Below are 18,541 nucleotides of genomic sequence, written 5' to 3'. Positions count from 1 at the left end.
TCGCGTCTCGGGCCTTCTAAAGCGCTCAATTTACGAGACCACATGCAATACAGTGGAAATCCTGAAGCATGCATTGAAACATTCATACTCGCATTCGAATAACAACACATTATCTCTCATAACACATAATCTATAATATTTTTCTCTTTCAGCAGCCTATATCCGAGGACCTTCCAAGATAGTCTTGGCAGCTTCTGTCCGCCACCAACTCTTGCCCTCCTCGCCGGGGAAAGCAAACGCATCCATGCTCTCGGGCTTCATCTCCACACTATATCCAGGCTCCATGGGAGTGACATAGTATCCATCCTTGACGCTAGAAGGGTGCACAAAGTGCTCGTGCAAGTGGTCTACATACTCCAGCACGCTCTTCTTGCCGCTGACGACGACGTAGTCGATGGTGCTCAGATGCTGGGTGTACTCGGGCAGACCGACACCACCGGAGTGAGGGACGATGGGGACGCCGAACTTGCGGGCCAGCAGCAGGATGGCCAGGACCTCGTTGACACCGCCGACACGGCAGGCGTCGGCCTGGAGGACGGTCAGCGCTCCCGCCTGCAGGAGCTGCTTGAAGACGACGCGGTTCTGGCACATCTCGCCGGTGGCGACACCGATGGTGCCGTACGGGGTGTTCTCGAGGGCCTTCTTGATGGCGGCGTGGCCGAGGATGTCATCGGGGGAGGTGGGCTCTTCGATGAACCAGGGCTTGAACTCGGCAAGTTGGTGCATCCATTCGATGGCTTCGGGGACGGACCAGACCTGGAGAAAGGGAAGCGTTAGTTCAGTGGATTAAATCCGGAAAAGGAAGTGCGGGTTCGTACCTGGTTGGCATCGACCATCAGGATGTTACCCCGGTCGTAACCAATCGCCTCACGAGCGATGGCCAATCTGCGACGGTCCTCCTCTACGTTGGCGCCGACCTTGAGCTTGAAGTGCTTGTAGCCTTGGGCGACACTGTCCTTCAGCAACGCGCGCAGCTTATCCTCGCTGTAACCGAGCCACCCGGCACTGGTGGTGTAGGCGGGCACGGCCCGGCTCTGCTCGGCCTCCTTGATACGCTCCTGCTTGGTGGGCTCGACCTCCTTAAGGAGAGCAATGGCCTCCTCGGGGGTGATGGCATCTGTGATGTAGCGGAAGTCAATGCAGCGGACAAACTCCTCGGGAGTCATGTCCGCGACAATGCGCCAGACGGGCTTGTTGAGAGTCTTGGCCCACAGATCCCAGAGAGCGTTGACCACGGCTCCCAGGGCAAGGTGGATAACACCCTTCTCGGGTCCGATCCAGCGCAGCTGGCTGTCGGATACCAGATAGCGCCATGTCTTGCCCCAGTCGGCGGTCAGCTCGTCGAGGTCCTTGCCGACCACCAGGGGAGCCAGAAGGGTGATGGCAGCGCAGACGATCTCGTTTCCACGGCCAATGGTGAAGGTCTGTCGCGGTCTCAATTAGCTTCTTTCTCTGCTCGTAGTTTGTAGAAACACCACGGGCTTGATGCGTACCATGCCATGACCAGCGTATGACGAGTCTGTGTTGATGATACAGTACGCCGCCGAGTAATCACCCGCAGCGTTCATGGCATCGGAGCCAGTCTTGTCGAGGGAGGTCTAATTCACTCTTTCTTAGCCAATTGACACGGGGTCTGTCCATATGGGGCGGCGCAACTTACAGGAAACCTCACATCCCGGGTGCTGAAGCCAGTGATCTTAACCATGACGTCGGCTCAACACTCGCGTTAGAAAGTAGTCTAGAGGAAGTTCAACGTCAATCCCAAATCAACCAGCGACTTCACCTCGTCACGCGCATGGCAATTGAGCAAACGACGCCGCGACAAAACTGACCTCTGAAATGCGGGGGGATAACAATATAACCAATTCAGTACACCAAAGTCACTCGGTATACCTCAAGGAACCAAAGAGATCTCAATCCCGGCTGCGAGAGATTGAGAGAGAGAGAAAGAGGCAGAGAGAGAGCAAGAACAAGAGAAAAGATTCTTAATTACCCCTCCAAGACATGGGGGCAGACACGCCAGATATACGGCCCTCGGCGGTCCCCCCTCAGGCTAAATCAAGCAATCCATAACTGCACTGCGGAACAATTACACTGTCTGCTGCGTCTGGATTGCTCCGGGGTGCGTGGGACTGCAGTGCCATTGGCGGAGGAATTGTCCTAAGCTGTGGTCTGTGTTTATCCGCCAATGATATAATTGCCCATGACCATCGGGCCGCCTCCGCGTATTTTATTTTCTGTATAGGACGATGAAACGGTTCCTGAATACAGTAAGCTTGTACCTACGTAGATAGTATCTACAAGGTCACGAGTCTGTTGGCAATTTCTGCGGTTTCAGTTTCGGATCACCTGAGGGATACGATTAAACTACGGTATCAGACAGATGAAAGACGAGTAAGAAATGTGATTGGCGTAGCTTTTCCAATGCGACGTTGGAGCACTAACGAGGTGACTACATGCGTGAGAGCATAAAGATATCTCAAGCCAGGCTTAAGTTGAGTGAGTTTCAAATATGGAGATGAGGGATGGGCAGTAAGGGGACCCAAGAGCTATTCAGAAGGACTGTACCCCATGTCGAGGTGGATATCAAATTAGAAGCACCTATCAGCCCAAATACTGCTAGCCCTATCGAATCTCCTCCCTATCAGATACAGTATCAATCATGCTGAAAGACCTCTCTTTTCGCTTTCCGAGAAGAAAATAATCATTCGCCACAACTTGCGGACCAGTACCTCCGCCTCTTCGTCGAGTGCCTGTAGACAATCGGGTTAGCTTCTGCTGTGGGATCATAATTCGTATCGGGGAATCTCACCTCCTCCAGCTGTTCCACAAGCTCCTGAGGTTGTCCGTGTTTCCGGACATGCTCTTCCACCACGTCCACCAACATCTGCTCCTGCACTCCGAGGTACTCCACGATCTTCTTCTCAACAAAAGGCTTGAGCTGTTCTCGCAAAACAGTCTCATCCACAAACTCCCACTTGACATCCCACTTCCATAATCCTTCCTTGTCGGTGGGGATTTCTGCMGCCAGCTGCCGAGCGGCTTGCGCCCGCTCCTCGTCGGAGAGACCGGCCGCTTCCGCAGCGCTGTCGAACTTGATGGGAATGAGGGGTCGTCTGGCGGTCGCCTGGGGCTCTTCTTCGTCCTCCAGCAGTCCTTCCACTTCGGCCACGGTCCGGCGGGTGGTGGCGGCTTGAGCCTTCTGGGCTGCAGCGCCAAGAGAAAGCTTGAAGCGCTGCGGCTCCCTGGGCGCCTGGGTACGTGCCTCCAACTCCTCAGCTTGGCGCGCGAGGAAGTCGTCCGCCATGCCACGTGCCTGCTCGCGTTGCTGCGCAGACCGAGCGCGCTCTCGTTCTTCGGCCGCACGGTCAGCCTCGTCGTTGCTGATCTCACGAGCACGGAAGGCGGCACGACTCCGGAGCCATGCGCCCCGGTCGGCATAATAGTCATCAACTTTGCGACTGGCCTCGACGTCGTCGTTCCATTCCCGATACCGCCGATCAGCCTCATCACGAATTTCTTGCGCCTTGGCCTCCTCCTCCTTATCCCGCTTCTTCTCACGCTCCAGAGCTGCAGTCCTGCTCCGCTCGCGATTGAGCCATCGCCTTTCCTGGTCAAGAAACTGCTTCTCCAATTCAGCCTCTCTCTTTTCTTGACGTCGGCGTTCCAGCTCCTCGTCACTTGCATCAGTATCCTCGTCATCTCTATCGGTGTAAACCACAGTCGCGCCGTTGATTGCGCCTCCGTTGACAAACGACACGCCTTTCTGGTAATCCTTGGGGATTTGTACGCCGAATCCCTTAGGCCCCGAAGGTGCGTTCGGCATACCGCGGTCTCGCGGGCCAAGGGGCACACCATTGGCCCCGGCAGCAGGTCCACTAGGAGCGGTAGGTGGCGGAGAAGCCAGGCGGTTAAGGCGAGAGCCTGCATTTCGGGCTCGCTCCATGGATTCGATCTCCTCCTCTCGCTTCAAACGTTCAATATCTCTGCGGTTGCTGCGCTCTCGGAAAGCTGCAATCTCCTTGGCGACGTTCTCCCTCATCTCAGGAGGAATGTCGGCCAGTTCGTCTTCAACCGTAATTGGAATGGTGACAACTTCAGCAGAGGTGCCATCGGCGCCTTCAGCATCCTTCATTGCGGTGTCTCCTTCACGGTCGATGGCGGAGGCGTCTTCTTTCCGGGTGGGCGAGGTGGGATGGGAAAGCTCGGAGAGAACGTTGGCGAGTTTGCTACGCGCAGCATCGAGCCGCGCCTGACGCTCCGCCGGGTCTTGTTCGCCTCTGGAGTTTTCGTACTGCTCCAGATAGCTCAGGGAACTATCATCAACAACCACCTAATCGCAACATGGTCAGATGCATAAAGTGAACCTGTAGGGCTGTATACGAACCAGTAGTGTGCTCTTTTCCACCTCCTGCTCCTTCTTGTCACCCTCCTCGGATGGCGTTTGTCTCTTGACCGGCACTTCCACGTCCTTTAGTATTTCTACAGCAGTACCGAGACTTTCAGGGTCCTCGTACTCTGCGAAGCCAAATTTGCACGGCTTATCATCGGCATCCGTAGCACGGATCCACCGCCTGAGGTTCCCAGCGGACCGCAAAATCTTCTCGATGCCCTCGTCGCCGCCAGCGCCCTCGGTAATACCCCCAACAAAGATGGTCCTTACGATCTCTTCCCTCGTCGGAGGCTGCAGTTGCATCATCGCATCTCGTACATTCTGGCGTTGAGACTCAAGATTCGTTGAACCCAAACCCGCACGCCTTCCCGGAGCCTCGCCACCGCGTTCCCTGCTCATGTCCGGAGTAGCTGATTTCGAAGGGCCGGACGTCCCAAGTCGGATCACAGGTGCAGAGAAGTTAATGTTGGGCATATTGGGGGGAGGTTGGAAGTTAGGAGGGAATCCCGCAGGTCGACCGGGCTGCGATATGTTTGCCTGCTGCATCCCCGGGGGAGGAGCGGTCCCCGGAGCGGCCATCCCAGGAGGAGGAGCTAGGATGTATCAGTACACTGGAAGAGACGGAAAGAGACGCGACGAAAGAAAAGCATATACTGACCCATGCCAGGAGGAGCTCCATAGGCTCCATAGTCAGGCGGCCTGCCATACAGACCTGGAGCTACAAAACTGAGTTAGCACCTCGCACACTGAGAAATCAGAATTGCACGTAGTGGACATACCTTGGTAAGGATTGTACATCACGGCCGGATTCGCCGCTCTGATAGCGACGGGTAGGGAAGCTGTAGAAAATATCGAATAGCAGCAGAACTAGCTATGTGTTTTGATAAGGAAGAACAAAAAAACTTGATTAAATAGAAAACAAGTGAGCAAGAGCCACCTGCAGCAGATGATAGCTGAGAATGCAGGTCTGAAGAGTAGATCAAGTGCTGCGATCAGTGTCGGAGTCGGCTTAGAGAAACTTGCGATAAAGTCGGTCGTGAAGGCGGTATGGTCCGTGCATTTCCTTTTTGGGCATTGGGCTTTCTTGTGAAGGCTGGCTAGTATAGTAATAGCCTGAAGTTATTAATGACGGGCTAGAGATTGTGACAGACAACCAGACCCTGTCTGATTTAAAAATCAAGTGAATCCTATTGCCCTTATTAATGATTATGGAGACTGGTTGTGAGCCCTCACAATTAAAGCATCGCAGTTAACTCTGAAGTATTGGATAAACCAAATATTTGTTAGGACACAAGCCTTGAGTCTTCATATCTAATATCTCCTTATACTCGCTGTGTAGATGCACGTAACATTCAGACTTTGCATTAAATGTCAGCCTGTTGATCATGACTTGAAATATTAGGGATCATACACTACACGATCTGAGCCTGAAGCTTCCACCACTGTCTTAGACCACAGCGCCTCTTCCTAGCTCTATAATGTCTATTACTCTGTTCTCGCATAATAGATTAAGTCTTAAGACTTCAGAATAAGGTAAGACTTTACCTCAGAACAAAACCTGAATTAGGCTTTCTTACATTATATGGATACTATTTTACACGGATAATATCCAAAAACAATTAAATTTAGAAATCAAATGCATGCACAATGTTATTGTTGAAAGATGCATGAAGATATGATTTATTAAACAGTGAAGCATTTAGGGCAGCAATTATGCGGGCAAATATCCCAACAATTAAGCAGACTCAAACACAGGCTGGTAGAGCATAATACGCTGAGTCCTGAGGATCAGCAGACTTAAAGATCAAGCAGGATAAACACATCTCATCACAGTTCCCTAAACCAGCATACCCAGACACTGTGTTAGTAGTTAATAAGGATGAAGCTGTCTATGCTACAAAGGCGCCACCTATGCTGAGAAGATCCAGAAAGCAGAGTGCCATTAGCTAAGCAAAAAACATATCCAGCAAAATATACAGGCCATTGATAAAAGCATTTACCTCTCCTGGCTGAAGAGGAAGAATTTATAACTTGAGTTGGGGAGACTGTAAAATCACAATCACAGTTCCTTTCTTTCATGCTTGCGTCTTTTTTAATCCTTGAAAAGCTCAGCAATAGGGGGATAGTCACTCAGATCCTTATAGAACATCGCCTGCCATTTTTCCAGGATAGCACATTGCTCATCCATATTCTGGACATCATGCAAAGCATCCAGCAGCTCACGCGGTTGGAGCTCGGGGAGTGATTTATACTCATAAACCCAGAGACCCTTGCTGTTGGATGGCCAGCCATAGATTGATTGATAATATTCGTGTAGGCTAATTAATTCCCCCTCACTGTAGTACTGTTCTTCGCATCTCTCTTCATCTTCCTACTCCTGAGCACTAATGCGTCGTAGTTGCTCTGTAAATGCATCCTCCTCCTTCTGAGATGCTGATCGTTGAACCAGTAACTCTGATGGGTTGAGGCCAATGTATATTATATCAGCTGGAGTGGGGGTTTCTTTGCGCCAAAATTTACCATTTAAAAGCCAGGCTTACACGAAGAGTCGGTGACTTTTCCTCATGACTCAAAAGGCAGGGTGCACACCTTTTATAAGACTAGTGCCATAGTTGATGTCAATGGTATACCCATCATTTTGACCCTATCCTTCTTGCGTGTTGCCTTATTCAATAGACTGTTAAGGGGTGCTTGGAAAAAGAAATCTTAGGCTATACATACTAACATCAGTTAGTAGTGGGGACAGTCATCTCTGGAATAATCTCTTACATGAAGAGTACTGTGGTACAGACCCCAATGACAGTGAGAAAGAACTGAAGCATTCTTTGCATGGAGGAAGCTCTGGAATGTGCGCAATCTCTTAGAATGGATGGCATCATAAGATTTATGCCCTCAGCACCGCTAGCATCTATATTGCTCTTGGCCATGTTATCCGTGAGCAAAGCCCAACGCACACCTAACCATACTCATGATCGGTCCATTCATCATCCGTCTCCCTCTCCCATAGATCATTCTCGTTGGTCTGCGGCTGCTTCACCGTGGTTGCGTTCTCGATTAACTCATCAATCCCCTCGATGTATGTCAATCGTGGCAATTTCTTGTCCTTCTCGGCGAGCAGATTCTCCAACTGCCTATCAAACACGTCGTCCGGAAGACCCTTGACCTGCGGTTTCATATCCTTCTCGTACCCATAGATACAGAGCGATTCGAGGCTTGGTGGGAGATGATCCACGATCGCAAATGATGCATCCTCCACCTGGTCGTGGCCAATTCCTCGAGCCAGGTAGTAGAGGAGGTGGATGCCGAGGCTCAGATTCTTTAGTTCGGTAAACCCACGAAGAGAGCACGGTGACGATCGACAACCGACTGGATCATCCTTCGCTTCGAGCTCCTGGAGTTCTTCTGCCCACTCCTGTTGATAAACGGGGTGGGATCTGGCCGATGGGCCGTCACTGGCAAAGAAAGCTTGTCCTAGGCCGGGGTCGAAGGTCTCGGCCAGTGGAGTTTCTGCCTCCACATCCAAATCCAGATGCAGCAACGAATGCCCGTGCAGGAGGAGAGCCCTAAGGACATGATCCGGACTGAATATGCTCAACGAGCCATCGCTCGAGCCTCGGCCACCGACTGCATAGGTAAACTCCTCCAGCCGTTTAGCCGACTCGATGGCCTGCACCAGATGATGGTAATCCAAACTGGAGTTTCGAATGGTGATTTTGGTATAATTCCCTGATTGAGGCGGGGGCTCCACGCTAGCACTCTCCGTGCCCATAATGGCGTCGACCCGGATGGATTCCACTCCGGGCAGCCGGCGCACCAAGTTCAGGCTGCCGTACAAGTCATAGGGCTGGTAATAGAACCAGCGATAGATATTTGTATTAGCATCGACAAGGAATCGAACCTTGCGAAGATATTGCAGGAATGGCATAGTCTCCTGCGGGCTACTATTCGCACGGTCTAGGAAATGCTTGAAGAAATAATCTGTTTCTCGGAGTGGGGTCCCATTGGCTTGCGCAGTCAGTTTCGACAGCCTCGAAGGTTCCTTCCCGACAGGGCAGAAATTCAGCGATTCCAACAGTGGCGAGACGCTGACCAGCAACGCTGCCAACGCCTGGGCGAGAAACGGGGTTCGCGGGTCATGATGGCTAGTTACAGTAAGGCTCGGGTGTTTTAGATGTCACTGCTCTGAGGACGTGAAAGCCGCATCATGAGATAGTAGAAGAACAAAGAAGGGTGCGGGAAGAGGGGGGAATCATACTCCATGCTGGCCGGATTTTGGAGTAGGATGTTGAGCATCTTCTCCTGTTCTTGCGGAGACTCAAAGCCAGCCCGCCGAATAGCCGCGGTCAAGCGCTCCAGGTCTTTTGGTCGAAGGGACCGCTGAGGGGGCTTCACTGTGTATGACTGCACAATTCCATGACCTACCGATGGGGATCGGTTCAGCTCTATATGGCGAACGTACCGCCCATATTGAGGGGTTTTGAGAATCGACCGGAGAATTCTGAAGGCCACAGCCAAATCTAAGGTCCCTCGTAGCTTTACTCGACGGTATTTGCGCCGAGTGATCATGTCACAAAGACGATGCCAACGGCGGCATTGTAGAGAGAGCGCCGCTGCATCTGCATGTGATGGAAGGTAAGAAAGGATGTGCAGGAGAACCTCGTCTGGGAGGGATTGGACAGACATTCTGATAGAACGAGTCACTGGATATATCCAAACAATCAGCCCACAGGAAGAAAGATTGATATAGAGTCTAGTCGAGAGAGGAGAGACCGAGAAACACGAGAGATGGACGGGAGACAGGATGTCTAGCATTATTAGGGTTCCAGATCGTAAATAGTTCACTACTAGGTAGTTAATTAATTATATGTCACTATCTATACCCTGACAAAGACTGGGATTGTCTCAATGGGACACGCAACCTCAACGTCCTGATCTCCAGCTCGTACCATTTCCTCCCCCATAGCTTCCATAAAGCTCCTGTGGGCAGCTACACTGTAATCTTTTGCTGTCCGGCCTCGAGAACTGGCGTAATAAGATACTTGAACCCTTTGAGGATTATTCTATAACTTGAAATTCGCCCTCATGCTCTGTGAACACATGTTCTATACCTAGTGAATTGATATACTTTGATCACCCCGCCAAGACACTTCCATACACCCGCAACAACAAGTATGTATCTCCCCTTGCATATGGGATATTATCATCAGAAGCACAACTTAAGATGCTGATCCATGCCTAAGATATCAACAGAAGAAGCTTCCTGGTATCTATGTATGAATCGCAAGCTCCAGCTTAACAAACGAGAAGCAGGAGCGCAACCATGCAGATGGACTGGAGAACCACAGGACCAGTAACTGTCAAGCGTGATCAGGATGTCCAATTGAATCAGTAATAATACAGAAGCAGAGTGAAATCGCCGTTATGGACGTTAAGCTGTCTGAATTAGACTTCTCCTCTGTACCGTAGTCCTATATCTATTTAACCGGCCAGAAGGGAATCCACGGGGATCATCAGGATGCTAGCTATGGAGTCTATGGACAAGGTAGACTCCACGTCAGAACTTTGACGATTATGCTCATTAGACTCACCGACAGACAGTACAGCACCTGGAACACAGAGGCTCTTTGGCCTTTGGAGTATCGAGAAATGGCCTGGGGGTTGCTCAGGGAATCTGGTGTCGGAGTACAGTCGTCCATCAATAACACATATTCCGAGGAGCAGCAGAATCTTCAAGTCACCCGGATAGACCTTATCAACATCCCCTATTTGCTTTACTGCCATTGTTTATTATTATTACTATTATTATTATCGTCTTTTCCAAGTCTAGAACGCACTAGATTACCAAGAAGGCCAGGCAACGTAGACAAGGTTACTGCGGAGTTGTAATTCCAGCTTGGGGGTGTCCAGATGATCATAGGAGATTCGACACCAGTCAAACCCTCCTGATAATTGTTGAGTAAACATCAGGGAGTAACTATAATAGACTTTATTACTCAAAGATATATAATCATCTTCCAAATTATGTATCCTTCCATCACTCTTGGTCAGTATCTAGTAATAGTCGGATAAATTCAGCGCTGGTCTCTGTTAACTTTCATTTGTCTGCCCCACGTCAGCCCCTCCAAGCGGACCCCAACAGGCCGATTGACGACATACTCCCTTGCTACCGGTACCTTAGGTAGTACTAGGACAGCCATAGCTACGTTACCGGGTTCCAAGCAAGCCAGCTGTTTTTCCGGCCTTCATCATCGCCCTCCCGTACTTCCCGCTTCTAGAATTTCTTCAACTTGCTTTCTCTCCTCCATATATCTATACCCTCAGACAGAATCTGAACTCCTCACATACCTCTCTCCCCTTTTAGGTACGGAATTTATTTGTTTGCACGCGACTCCCGTATCTGCTGCATTCCCTTCTTAATACCCCTCCATCTCCTGCCCCGCACTGACGCAAGAGCTCTCCTACTACAGATCAACTCAAACTACACAGTAGTCGCAATGCCTGGTTTTTCGCAGGCTACAGAACTCGGTGCCTGGAAGGAGCTCCAGGAGCACCACAACACCCTCGGACGCAACATTGTCCTCAAGGAATACTTCGAGAAGGACCCACAGCGCTTCGAGAAGTTCAGCCGTACCTTCGCCAACCCGGTTGACAACACCGAGATCCTCTTCGACTTCTCCAAGAACTTCCTCACTGAGGAGACCCTTGCCCTCCTGGTGAAGCTCGCCAGAGAAGCCGGCGTTGAGGAACTCCGCGATGCTATGTTCAAGGGCGAGCCCATCAACTTCACCGAGGACCGTGCCGTTTACCACGTTGCTCTGCGCAATGTCACCAACCAGCCCATGCAGGTCAACGGCAAGAGCGTCGTTGAGGACGTCAACTCCGTGCTTGAGCACATGAAGGAGTTCACGGAGCAGGTTAGAAGCGGCGAATGGAAGGGTTACACAGGCAAGAAGATCAACACAATCATCAACATCGGTATCGGTGGTTCTGATCTGTAAGTTTGCTACTTACCCCTTACTTGTTTGCGCTGCTTCTATCCCCAGGCGCAATTCTTTGGCTGAAAGATTGCTAACACGCCCAATAGCGGCCCTGTCATGGTGACTGAGGCGCTCAAGCCTTATGGTGCCGAGGACATGACCCTTCATTTCGTCTCCAACATCGATGGGACCCACATTGCCGAAGCTCTCAAGCACTCCGACCCCGAGACCACTCTTTTCCTGATTGCTTCCAAGACATTCACCACTGCAGAGACCACCACCAATGCAAACTCCGCGAAGAAGTGGTTCCTTGAATCTGCCAAGAATGAAGCCCACATTGCTAAGCACTTCGTCGCTCTCTCCACCAACGAGGAGGAGGTGACCAAGTTTGGTATTGACAAGAAGAACATGTTCGGTTTTGCGTCCTGGGTCGGCGGTCGCTACTCCGTGTGGAGCGCCATTGGTCTCTCTGTTGCCCTCTACATCGGCTTCGACAATTTCCACCAATTCCTGGCTGGTGCTCACGCCATGGATAAGCACTTCCGCGAGACTCCCCTCGAGAAGAACATTCCCGTTCTCGGTGGTCTGCTGAGCGTCTGGTACAGCGACTTCTTCGGCGCCCAGACCCACCTCGTAGCACCTTTCGACCAGTACCTGCATCGCTTCCCCGCCTACCTGCAGCAACTCTCCATGGAGAGTAACGGCAAGGCTATCACCCGCACCGGAGAATACGTTAAGTACACCACCGGCCCCATTCTGTTCGGTGAGCCCGCCACCAACGCCCAGCACAGCTTTTTCCAGCTGCTGCACCAGGGTACCAAGCTTATTCCTTCGGATTTCATCATGGCTGCTGAGTCGCACAACCCCGTCGAGGGCGGCAAGCACCAGCGCATGCTGGCCTCCAACTTCCTCGCTCAGTCCGAGGCCTTGATGGTCGGAAAGACTCCCGAGCAGGTCAAGACGGAAGGCGCCCCCGACAACCTGGTGCCTCACAAAACATTCCTGGGTAACCGCCCAACCACCTCCATCCTCGCCCAGAAGATCACTCCCTCCACACTCGGTGCCCTGATTGCTTATTATGAGCACCTCACCTTCACCGAGGGTGCCGTGTGGAACATCAACTCCTTCGACCAGTGGGGTGTCGAATTGGGCAAGGTCCTTGCCAAGAAGATCCAGAAGGAGCTGGAGACAGCCGGAGCAGGTGGTGACCACGACGCTTCCACCAGCGGCTTGCTTCTGGCCTTCAAGAAGAAGGCCAACCTGGCTTAAATCTTGCTGCAAACATCGGCCGGTCCAGTCAAACCAAACTACAAAAATGTAATTCTTCACGACTCATGAGTGATCGCTTTTTTTCTTCCATAGCACACAATTGAAATGCAAGTCATCAACCCAAGATAGTGCCCATCTCGTAGAACACTTTTCAGATGTCTCGGGTATATATGGGGTTGTAACAACAGAACCAGACGTGTGGAATCAGATAAGATTATAGATATCTATGGAACCAAATATGAATCGCAAAGAAATATATCACGACTATCTATTCACGATGGGCGTTACGGAGTAGAATTAGGTTCATTGACCGTGGGAGATCGTTCGGCGAATTGGGGGTAACTTTTTGTTGATCCCGCGGCAGCCACACAGTCCACTCTGGCAAACTCCGAATATCATTCCACGAGGGAAGCTCAAAGACGCCTCTTTGGCGTCAACAAATCCTCTAACATGTTCTATTCCCAGAGACAATCCTCATATATGCCATTCTTAGCACGGTATTATGCATTGATAATCGTTGCTTTGTCGCAGGTCGCGGCCGCGGGGAAGAATGATGTCGCCAGTGGCAGGACTGTGTACAGCTATGGACAGCCTATGCCCGTGACCTGTTTGAACCGGACAATGTAAGTCACCCTAGATGTTGCTCAAGGAKATTCGGTCGCGTTGAATATAACATGCTAATTGCCTGTTTAGTGACTCTGGAGAACATGTAACGCCTCCCCTTTCCGCGGTCTCTGCTGCTTGTTGCTGGGCATGCCTGTACTGAGACACCTGTCTCTACAACGCAGTCCTTCAATATGCCCACTGGCTAACAACTCTCTTACTGTACAGATCACGGACAATCTCGGCAAGCTGCAATACGTTCCCTTCCCAACCTGCAATGAGACCTTCCTCCCGCTTGCCCTCCGCTACGGCGTGACAGAGACAATCAATTGCACCATCAGCTCGCTCCCCGACGAGCTCTACCACCTCCTAGAATATTACGTCCACTCGGATGTACCACTAGCCTGTCGCGTACCCACCGCGCCCCTCGCCCCATCCGCGCAAGCAAACCCATCCCCTGATACCAAGAAGAGCGAAAACACCGACCTCTCCCCCCTCGACAATGGCGGACCGGCATACACACCCCTTACCTTCGCTCTACAGGGCACTCTGCAGCGCAGCCATCTACACATCTGGACAGACATGAACGTCCTCGTGCACAATATCGCCTCAGCCTCCGCGTCGAGCAAGACCAAGAAAAGTAACCGGAAGGGCAAGCATGCGAGCCCGGGGTACGTTGTGGCCGGCACTGCCTACTCGATTCCCGAGTTCGACGGCCCTGTTCCGAAGGACAAGGACGCTGATGAGGACGGCGCGGCTGTTGCTGTTTCCGAGGCGGCGCGCGATCCCTGGACGGCCGGCCACGGCACGAAGGTCATTCGCGGCGAGCCGCTCACGTTCACCTTCCATGTTAGCTGGGTTGAAGGCGGAAAGGGGATCTGGTGGCCTGCCGGGGGCCCGGATTCGGAGGGATCGTCTGGCGTAGCGTCGTTCTTTTCCAGGTTTTTCTTCTTCGTGCTGGCTGCGAGTGTCGGGGCGGTTGTGGCGTTGTACTGGGAGCGGAATGGGGCGCGCCGACGGGCTGGATGGCGCGGTGATGGGATTTTGGGCACTTCTACTCCTCGTGGGAAAGGGTCGGTTGGAATCGCGTACGGCAATGGGGGTAAAACAAATGGGTACGGGGGTTACTCGCCTGCGAGCACTCCCTCTGTGGTCGCTACTGGTGGTGGTGGTTATGGATATGGGGGATACGGGAAGAAGGACTGAGGTGTTGTACACGAATATATGCGGATGATTGTATATCTCATGTCTATATCTAATTCTGACGAAAATGAACTTCTTGAATACCAATCAACCGGACCCATTGTTTTCTGGACATATACCAAATAGAAAAACAGTTTAGAAAATAGTTATACATGACAGGAAAGTCCTTTTCGCGAGCACTTTCTCTCGCTCGCAAAGTCCACTTAATCTCCCTCATCCCAGTCCATAGCTCTGATGCAGACCGTCTCTCTGTACACCAGCCTCGTCGAAAAACCATCACTCAACACATCTTACCAGCCCTGCGCCCTCATACGCTGGATCTTGTTCACAGTCTCCTTAAACGAGAACTTGAACAACTTCCGCCACCGCTCCATCCTCATGTTCTTCCGCATCTGGCCCCTCCGCACATGGAACTTCTGTGCATGCCACTGCGCCCGCACCTTGTTCGTCGTGATATTCCCCTGCAGCACGCGCAGCGCCGTCGTCAGATCCACCCCCTTCTCCGGCTCCACGTGCACCTGGCGACCCAGCGTAGGCCCCAATTTCAGCTCCACCCGGCGGAGCGGCTGTTTGTAGCTGTCTGTCTCGGGGGCCATGCCGACTGCGCGCGAGAGGGAAAGCGGGTCGAAGGACTGCTGGGAGGGCTGGCCGCCTTCCGTGGCATCGCGGTTGCTGTTGTTGAAGTTGAGTTGGTTGAGGATCCGATCGAAGTCGGCGGAGTTGGAGTTGGATGCTGTGCTGCTGGTTTGGACTTTGGATTGATCCTGGGTTGACGCGGGGGTCGTAGAGGCTGGCTGGTCCTGGCTAGTGGGACGAGTTTGTAAGAGGGAATTGGATGTTGAGAAGTATCGGAGGGCATTCTGTCCGCGGAAGACGATGGGTTGTGTGGTGTATAGCGAGGTTGTCGGCCTCAAGCGGAGGCATCGAGTCACGGATCGTGCCTCCATCTTTGCAATATGGGAAAATTGGGTGATACGTATGAAGAGGAATGAGTAGAAACGCTAATCTCAGAAGGAAAATATGGTTGGTTCTTGAAGATAAAGACCAGTGCTCGGCGTGAAGCTGTATCTCGCTGGAAATCTAGCGGACGTTCTCAAGACGGAAATCTGCACTCACGTGACTTGGCCATTTCTATAGATGCTCCGCAGCCGAAACGACTCAACATCGGAGAACATCAATTGACAAGCCAGAGTCTGATTTCTCTAGAAGACGTTCAGACCGCCGGGAAGCTCGCAGTATCGACAATACAACCTGCAGTATTCCGACTGCCATAAACGAGACCATGTCCTCAATCACAATAGCAACACTTCCCCGCATGACTCGGGATGCTCTCTCCGAGCTGCTTCTCTCGACCAGTTCTCCCAGCAAGCTTGCCATCATCGACGTAAGAGATTCGGGTACGATGCGAGACCACCTACACATATTTCCGCTGTTTTCCAATTGATTTCTCTTCTTGCAGACCACATTGGCGGGCATATTCATTCCTCCACCTGGGTTCCGAGCTCAACACTCGACTATCGCATGCCGGAACTGGTCCGAACGCTCAAAGACAAAGAAAAGGTTGTATTTCACTGTGCTCTGAGCCAACAGCGCGGCCCATCAGCCGCCCTCCGCTACGCGCGAGAACGAGAGGCAGCATTGGGTCCTGAAGAGAGCAAGAAGCAACAGGTCTATGTCCTCGAGGGCGGGTTTGTCCAGTGGCAGGAGAAATATGGTAAAGACACCCGGCTGACAGAGGCGTACGTCGAGGATATATGGAGGGAGTATTGAGACACGCTCGGTCGTCTCGTAACAGCGATCCCATTGCGATATACACCGCTTTCCATCGATCTTTAGAAGCCTCGCGAGCAGTACTCGGGTCCGGTTTACCGCGGCCGGATAGAGGGTATACGTCTCTCTGCCTGTGAGATTCAGAATCAGCTCCACGCTACGCTGGACGGGTGTTTCGGGACATGGCGGGTTCTAACGCTGCAAACGCGATGGCGCAATGCTTATATAGCTTTCTAACGCGACCACTTGTCTATAAACGCTAAGAGCTTGTGGATACCCCTTCTATATATACATCTATCGTACAGTTGTCTTCATAAGTACGCAGAAAGATCGCAGGTATTACTGCAATTGTTACATCTGAACAGTCCCACCGAATCCAACGGGTCTCCTTCTCCCACCATTCTCCGGAATGATGGCCATGAACTTGTAGAGCTTTCCCATGCCGCCCCCGCCCCTCTCGACCAATCTCTTCCACCCACTTTCGAGCGTCTTGCGCTTCTCTTCATCCTGGACTCCCTTGAGCAGTTGCTGCATCCGCTCTGCGATGCCCATGACCTGCAGGAAATCTCCTTGCTCTACCGGTCCGTGAACCTCAACACCCTCACTAGCTTCAATGGCCGCCTCCGCAAGAGCCATGAAATCAACATCAGCACTCACGTCGACTTGGCCTGGCGCTGAGAGTGCTGGCACATTCCGATGATGCTGGATCCCGCGGAGCGAATTGATAGGGATGGTCGACATCGTTCCGTAATCCATGATCAGCGCTGCTCCAGATGGTACCCGCTTCGGCTGCGCGGCGGCCGCATTCTGCGAGCCCGCAGTCCGAGGCGCCTGTGTCGAACCCCCAATGCGGCGAGCAAAGTCGGACGCATATATGCGGCTTTCCGGGCTGACTTCGATCGTAGAACCTGGCTTAGACTTGAGCTTTCGGTACCGCTCTGAGATCTCCGGGATCACGAGAGAAGACGGAGTCGATGCCTTGGCTAGTGTCAGCTTGAATTCGGGCTCGCCTTCGAGATTCTCTTCGACTGCTTTGGGATTCAATGTAACCATGATCTCGCGCCACTGGGGAGTATTAGCGGGTTTCATGGGTTGGTGCAGCTTCGCAGGGCCAGTAGGAGTCATAATCTCGCTCTGTTCGGACTGGTTCTCAGGCGCCGGGGGGATGGACTCGAAAGCGTGGATTGGAAGTGCATCGAAGAATTCGTGGGCAAAGATGAATGGCGTTTTGTCTTCCTCTGCATAACCGTCTCAGTAACTGGCCCTTCAATAGTCTGGAGGCTCAATGCGGGTCTTACCATGAGGCAGTAATCGGATATCCTCTACCCAGATCACCGGAACATTGAAATACTTGCTGGTACTCTTGTGACCGATATCCGTCTCCTCCATAGCCGCATCACCGCAAAGACGCTGTTTCTGGACCTCTCTCAACGTCGGACTAGCTTCAACCAGATAGATAGCTTCGAGACTCGACGCGAAGCTCTTGAAGTTCCTGAACGTCTAGCCGTGAAGCTCTATCAGCGAGACATTCCAACCCGACTGCCGAGGATGAAATAACTCACACGTAACATGTCGTCCATCAGTGTTCCCTTTCCCGGCCCGACCTCTATGAGCTGCACCCCGCTGCGTTTCCGTCCTTGGGCCATCCATTCTGTGATCGTCCATATACCCACCAACTCCCCGAAGACTTGTGAGATTTCAGGCGAGGTTACGAAATCTCCCTTCTTTCCAAAGACTTCGCCGCCGCCCTCAGGTCGAGTCGTGTAATAGCCACCCTCTGGAGATGTGAGAACTTGGCGCATAAAGGCCGCGATAGGGATAGGCCCTGTGACCTAGAATCAAGCAGTTTGTCAGCTATAAATCAAGAATATCTCGCAAAGCTGAACGCAAGAGTATGACCACATACCTTAATCGCATTCGCTAGCGTTTTCGCGAGCGGTGTAGACCACTGCCTTTGATCAAATGTTGAGGAGCATCGGTGCGACCCGATCCGTAGGTTTCGACACTGATATGTCCGAACATGTCGGGTCAAAGCACGCTTCGTCGCACTATTCATCTTTTGGGTGCGGTCTTCTCAAGCACGTGCGCTTGGGGACGGCGTTTCAATTCGATAAGGTCAACGACCCGTGCGCATCGGGTGATGTTCAATGATGATCAGATATGTTTAAGAAGGACGGGGCTTGTGAGATAGACTGCTCCAGGTAGGCTACGTAGCTATTCCCACATCCTCCGATGTTCATAGCTCCAATTTCTCCGCAATAAAGTTTCGGAACACGTGATGTTATCTTATCAATTGAGCATTAATTTACAGTGATTATCCGACATT

The 18,541-nt window shown here is 51.9% G+C and overlaps 8 protein-coding genes across 8 annotated transcripts; 3 read left to right on the top strand and 5 right to left on the bottom strand.

Moving 5' to 3' along the window:
• Nucleotides 1–156: 156 nt before the first annotated feature.
• Asppvi_007574 (mandelate racemase/muconate lactonizing enzyme family protein) lies at nt 157–1,705 on the bottom strand (the record flags this gene model as incomplete). The annotated part of the gene is made up of 4 exons (XM_043303460.1): nt 157–756; nt 819–1,424; nt 1,494–1,598; nt 1,661–1,705. The coding sequence occupies 4 exons, from the start codon at nt 1,703–1,705 to the stop codon at nt 157–159; spliced, it is 1,356 nt and encodes a 451-aa protein (XP_043159395.1).
• Nucleotides 1,706–2,660: 955 nt separating this feature from the next.
• Asppvi_007573 (uncharacterized protein) lies at nt 2,661–5,191 on the bottom strand (the record flags this gene model as incomplete). Its single annotated transcript, XM_043303459.1, has 5 exons — nt 2,661–2,753; nt 2,813–4,333; nt 4,388–4,986; nt 5,052–5,111; nt 5,173–5,191. 5 exons carry the CDS (start codon nt 5,189–5,191, stop codon nt 2,661–2,663), a joined length of 2,292 nt encoding a protein of 763 aa, XP_043159394.1.
• Nucleotides 5,192–7,349: 2,158 nt separating this feature from the next.
• Asppvi_007572 (uncharacterized protein) lies at nt 7,350–9,076 on the bottom strand (the record flags this gene model as incomplete). Its single annotated transcript, XM_043303458.1, has 2 exons — nt 7,350–8,535; nt 8,649–9,076. The coding sequence occupies 2 exons, from the start codon at nt 9,074–9,076 to the stop codon at nt 7,350–7,352; spliced, it is 1,614 nt and encodes a 537-aa protein (XP_043159393.1).
• A 1,811-nt stretch (nt 9,077–10,887) lies between these two features.
• Nucleotides 10,888–12,639, top strand: Asppvi_007571 (glucose-6-phosphate isomerase; the record flags this gene model as incomplete). Its single annotated transcript, XM_043303457.1, has 2 exons — nt 10,888–11,387; nt 11,478–12,639. The coding sequence occupies 2 exons, from the start codon at nt 10,888–10,890 to the stop codon at nt 12,637–12,639; spliced, it is 1,662 nt and encodes a 553-aa protein (XP_043159392.1).
• A 450-nt stretch (nt 12,640–13,089) lies between these two features.
• Asppvi_007570 (uncharacterized protein) lies at nt 13,090–14,448 on the top strand (the record flags this gene model as incomplete). The annotated part of the gene is made up of 3 exons (XM_043303456.1): nt 13,090–13,262; nt 13,333–13,348; nt 13,471–14,448. The coding sequence occupies 3 exons, from the start codon at nt 13,090–13,092 to the stop codon at nt 14,446–14,448; spliced, it is 1,167 nt and encodes a 388-aa protein (XP_043159391.1).
• Nucleotides 14,449–14,735: 287 nt separating this feature from the next.
• Nucleotides 14,736–15,392, bottom strand: Asppvi_007569 (mitochondrial 37S ribosomal protein bS21m; the record flags this gene model as incomplete). Its single annotated transcript, XM_043303455.1, has 1 exon — nt 14,736–15,392. One exon carries the CDS (start codon nt 15,390–15,392, stop codon nt 14,736–14,738), a length of 657 nt encoding a protein of 218 aa, XP_043159390.1.
• A 335-nt stretch (nt 15,393–15,727) lies between these two features.
• On the top strand, nt 15,728–16,215 carry Asppvi_007568 (phosphatase YCH1; the record flags this gene model as incomplete). The annotated part of the gene is made up of 2 exons (XM_043303454.1): nt 15,728–15,842; nt 15,905–16,215. The coding sequence occupies 2 exons, from the start codon at nt 15,728–15,730 to the stop codon at nt 16,213–16,215; spliced, it is 426 nt and encodes a 141-aa protein (XP_043159389.1).
• A 351-nt stretch (nt 16,216–16,566) lies between these two features.
• On the bottom strand, nt 16,567–18,271 carry Asppvi_007567 (class I SAM-dependent methyltransferase; the record flags this gene model as incomplete). The annotated part of the gene is made up of 4 exons (XM_043303453.1): nt 16,567–17,453; nt 17,514–17,715; nt 17,778–18,047; nt 18,122–18,271. The coding sequence occupies 4 exons, from the start codon at nt 18,269–18,271 to the stop codon at nt 16,567–16,569; spliced, it is 1,509 nt and encodes a 502-aa protein (XP_043159388.1).
• Between the last annotated feature and the right edge of the window lie 270 nt (nt 18,272–18,541).

The sequence above is a fragment of the Aspergillus pseudoviridinutans genome (genome assembly GCF_018340605.1).
Source record: "Aspergillus pseudoviridinutans IFM 55266 DNA, scaffold_5, whole genome shotgun sequence".
In the NCBI taxonomy this organism is placed as follows: Eukaryota; Fungi; Ascomycota; class Eurotiomycetes; order Eurotiales; family Aspergillaceae; genus Aspergillus; species Aspergillus pseudoviridinutans.
The sequence above is the reverse complement of the archived record's forward strand: the minus strand, read 5'-3'. Positions and strand labels throughout refer to the sequence as shown.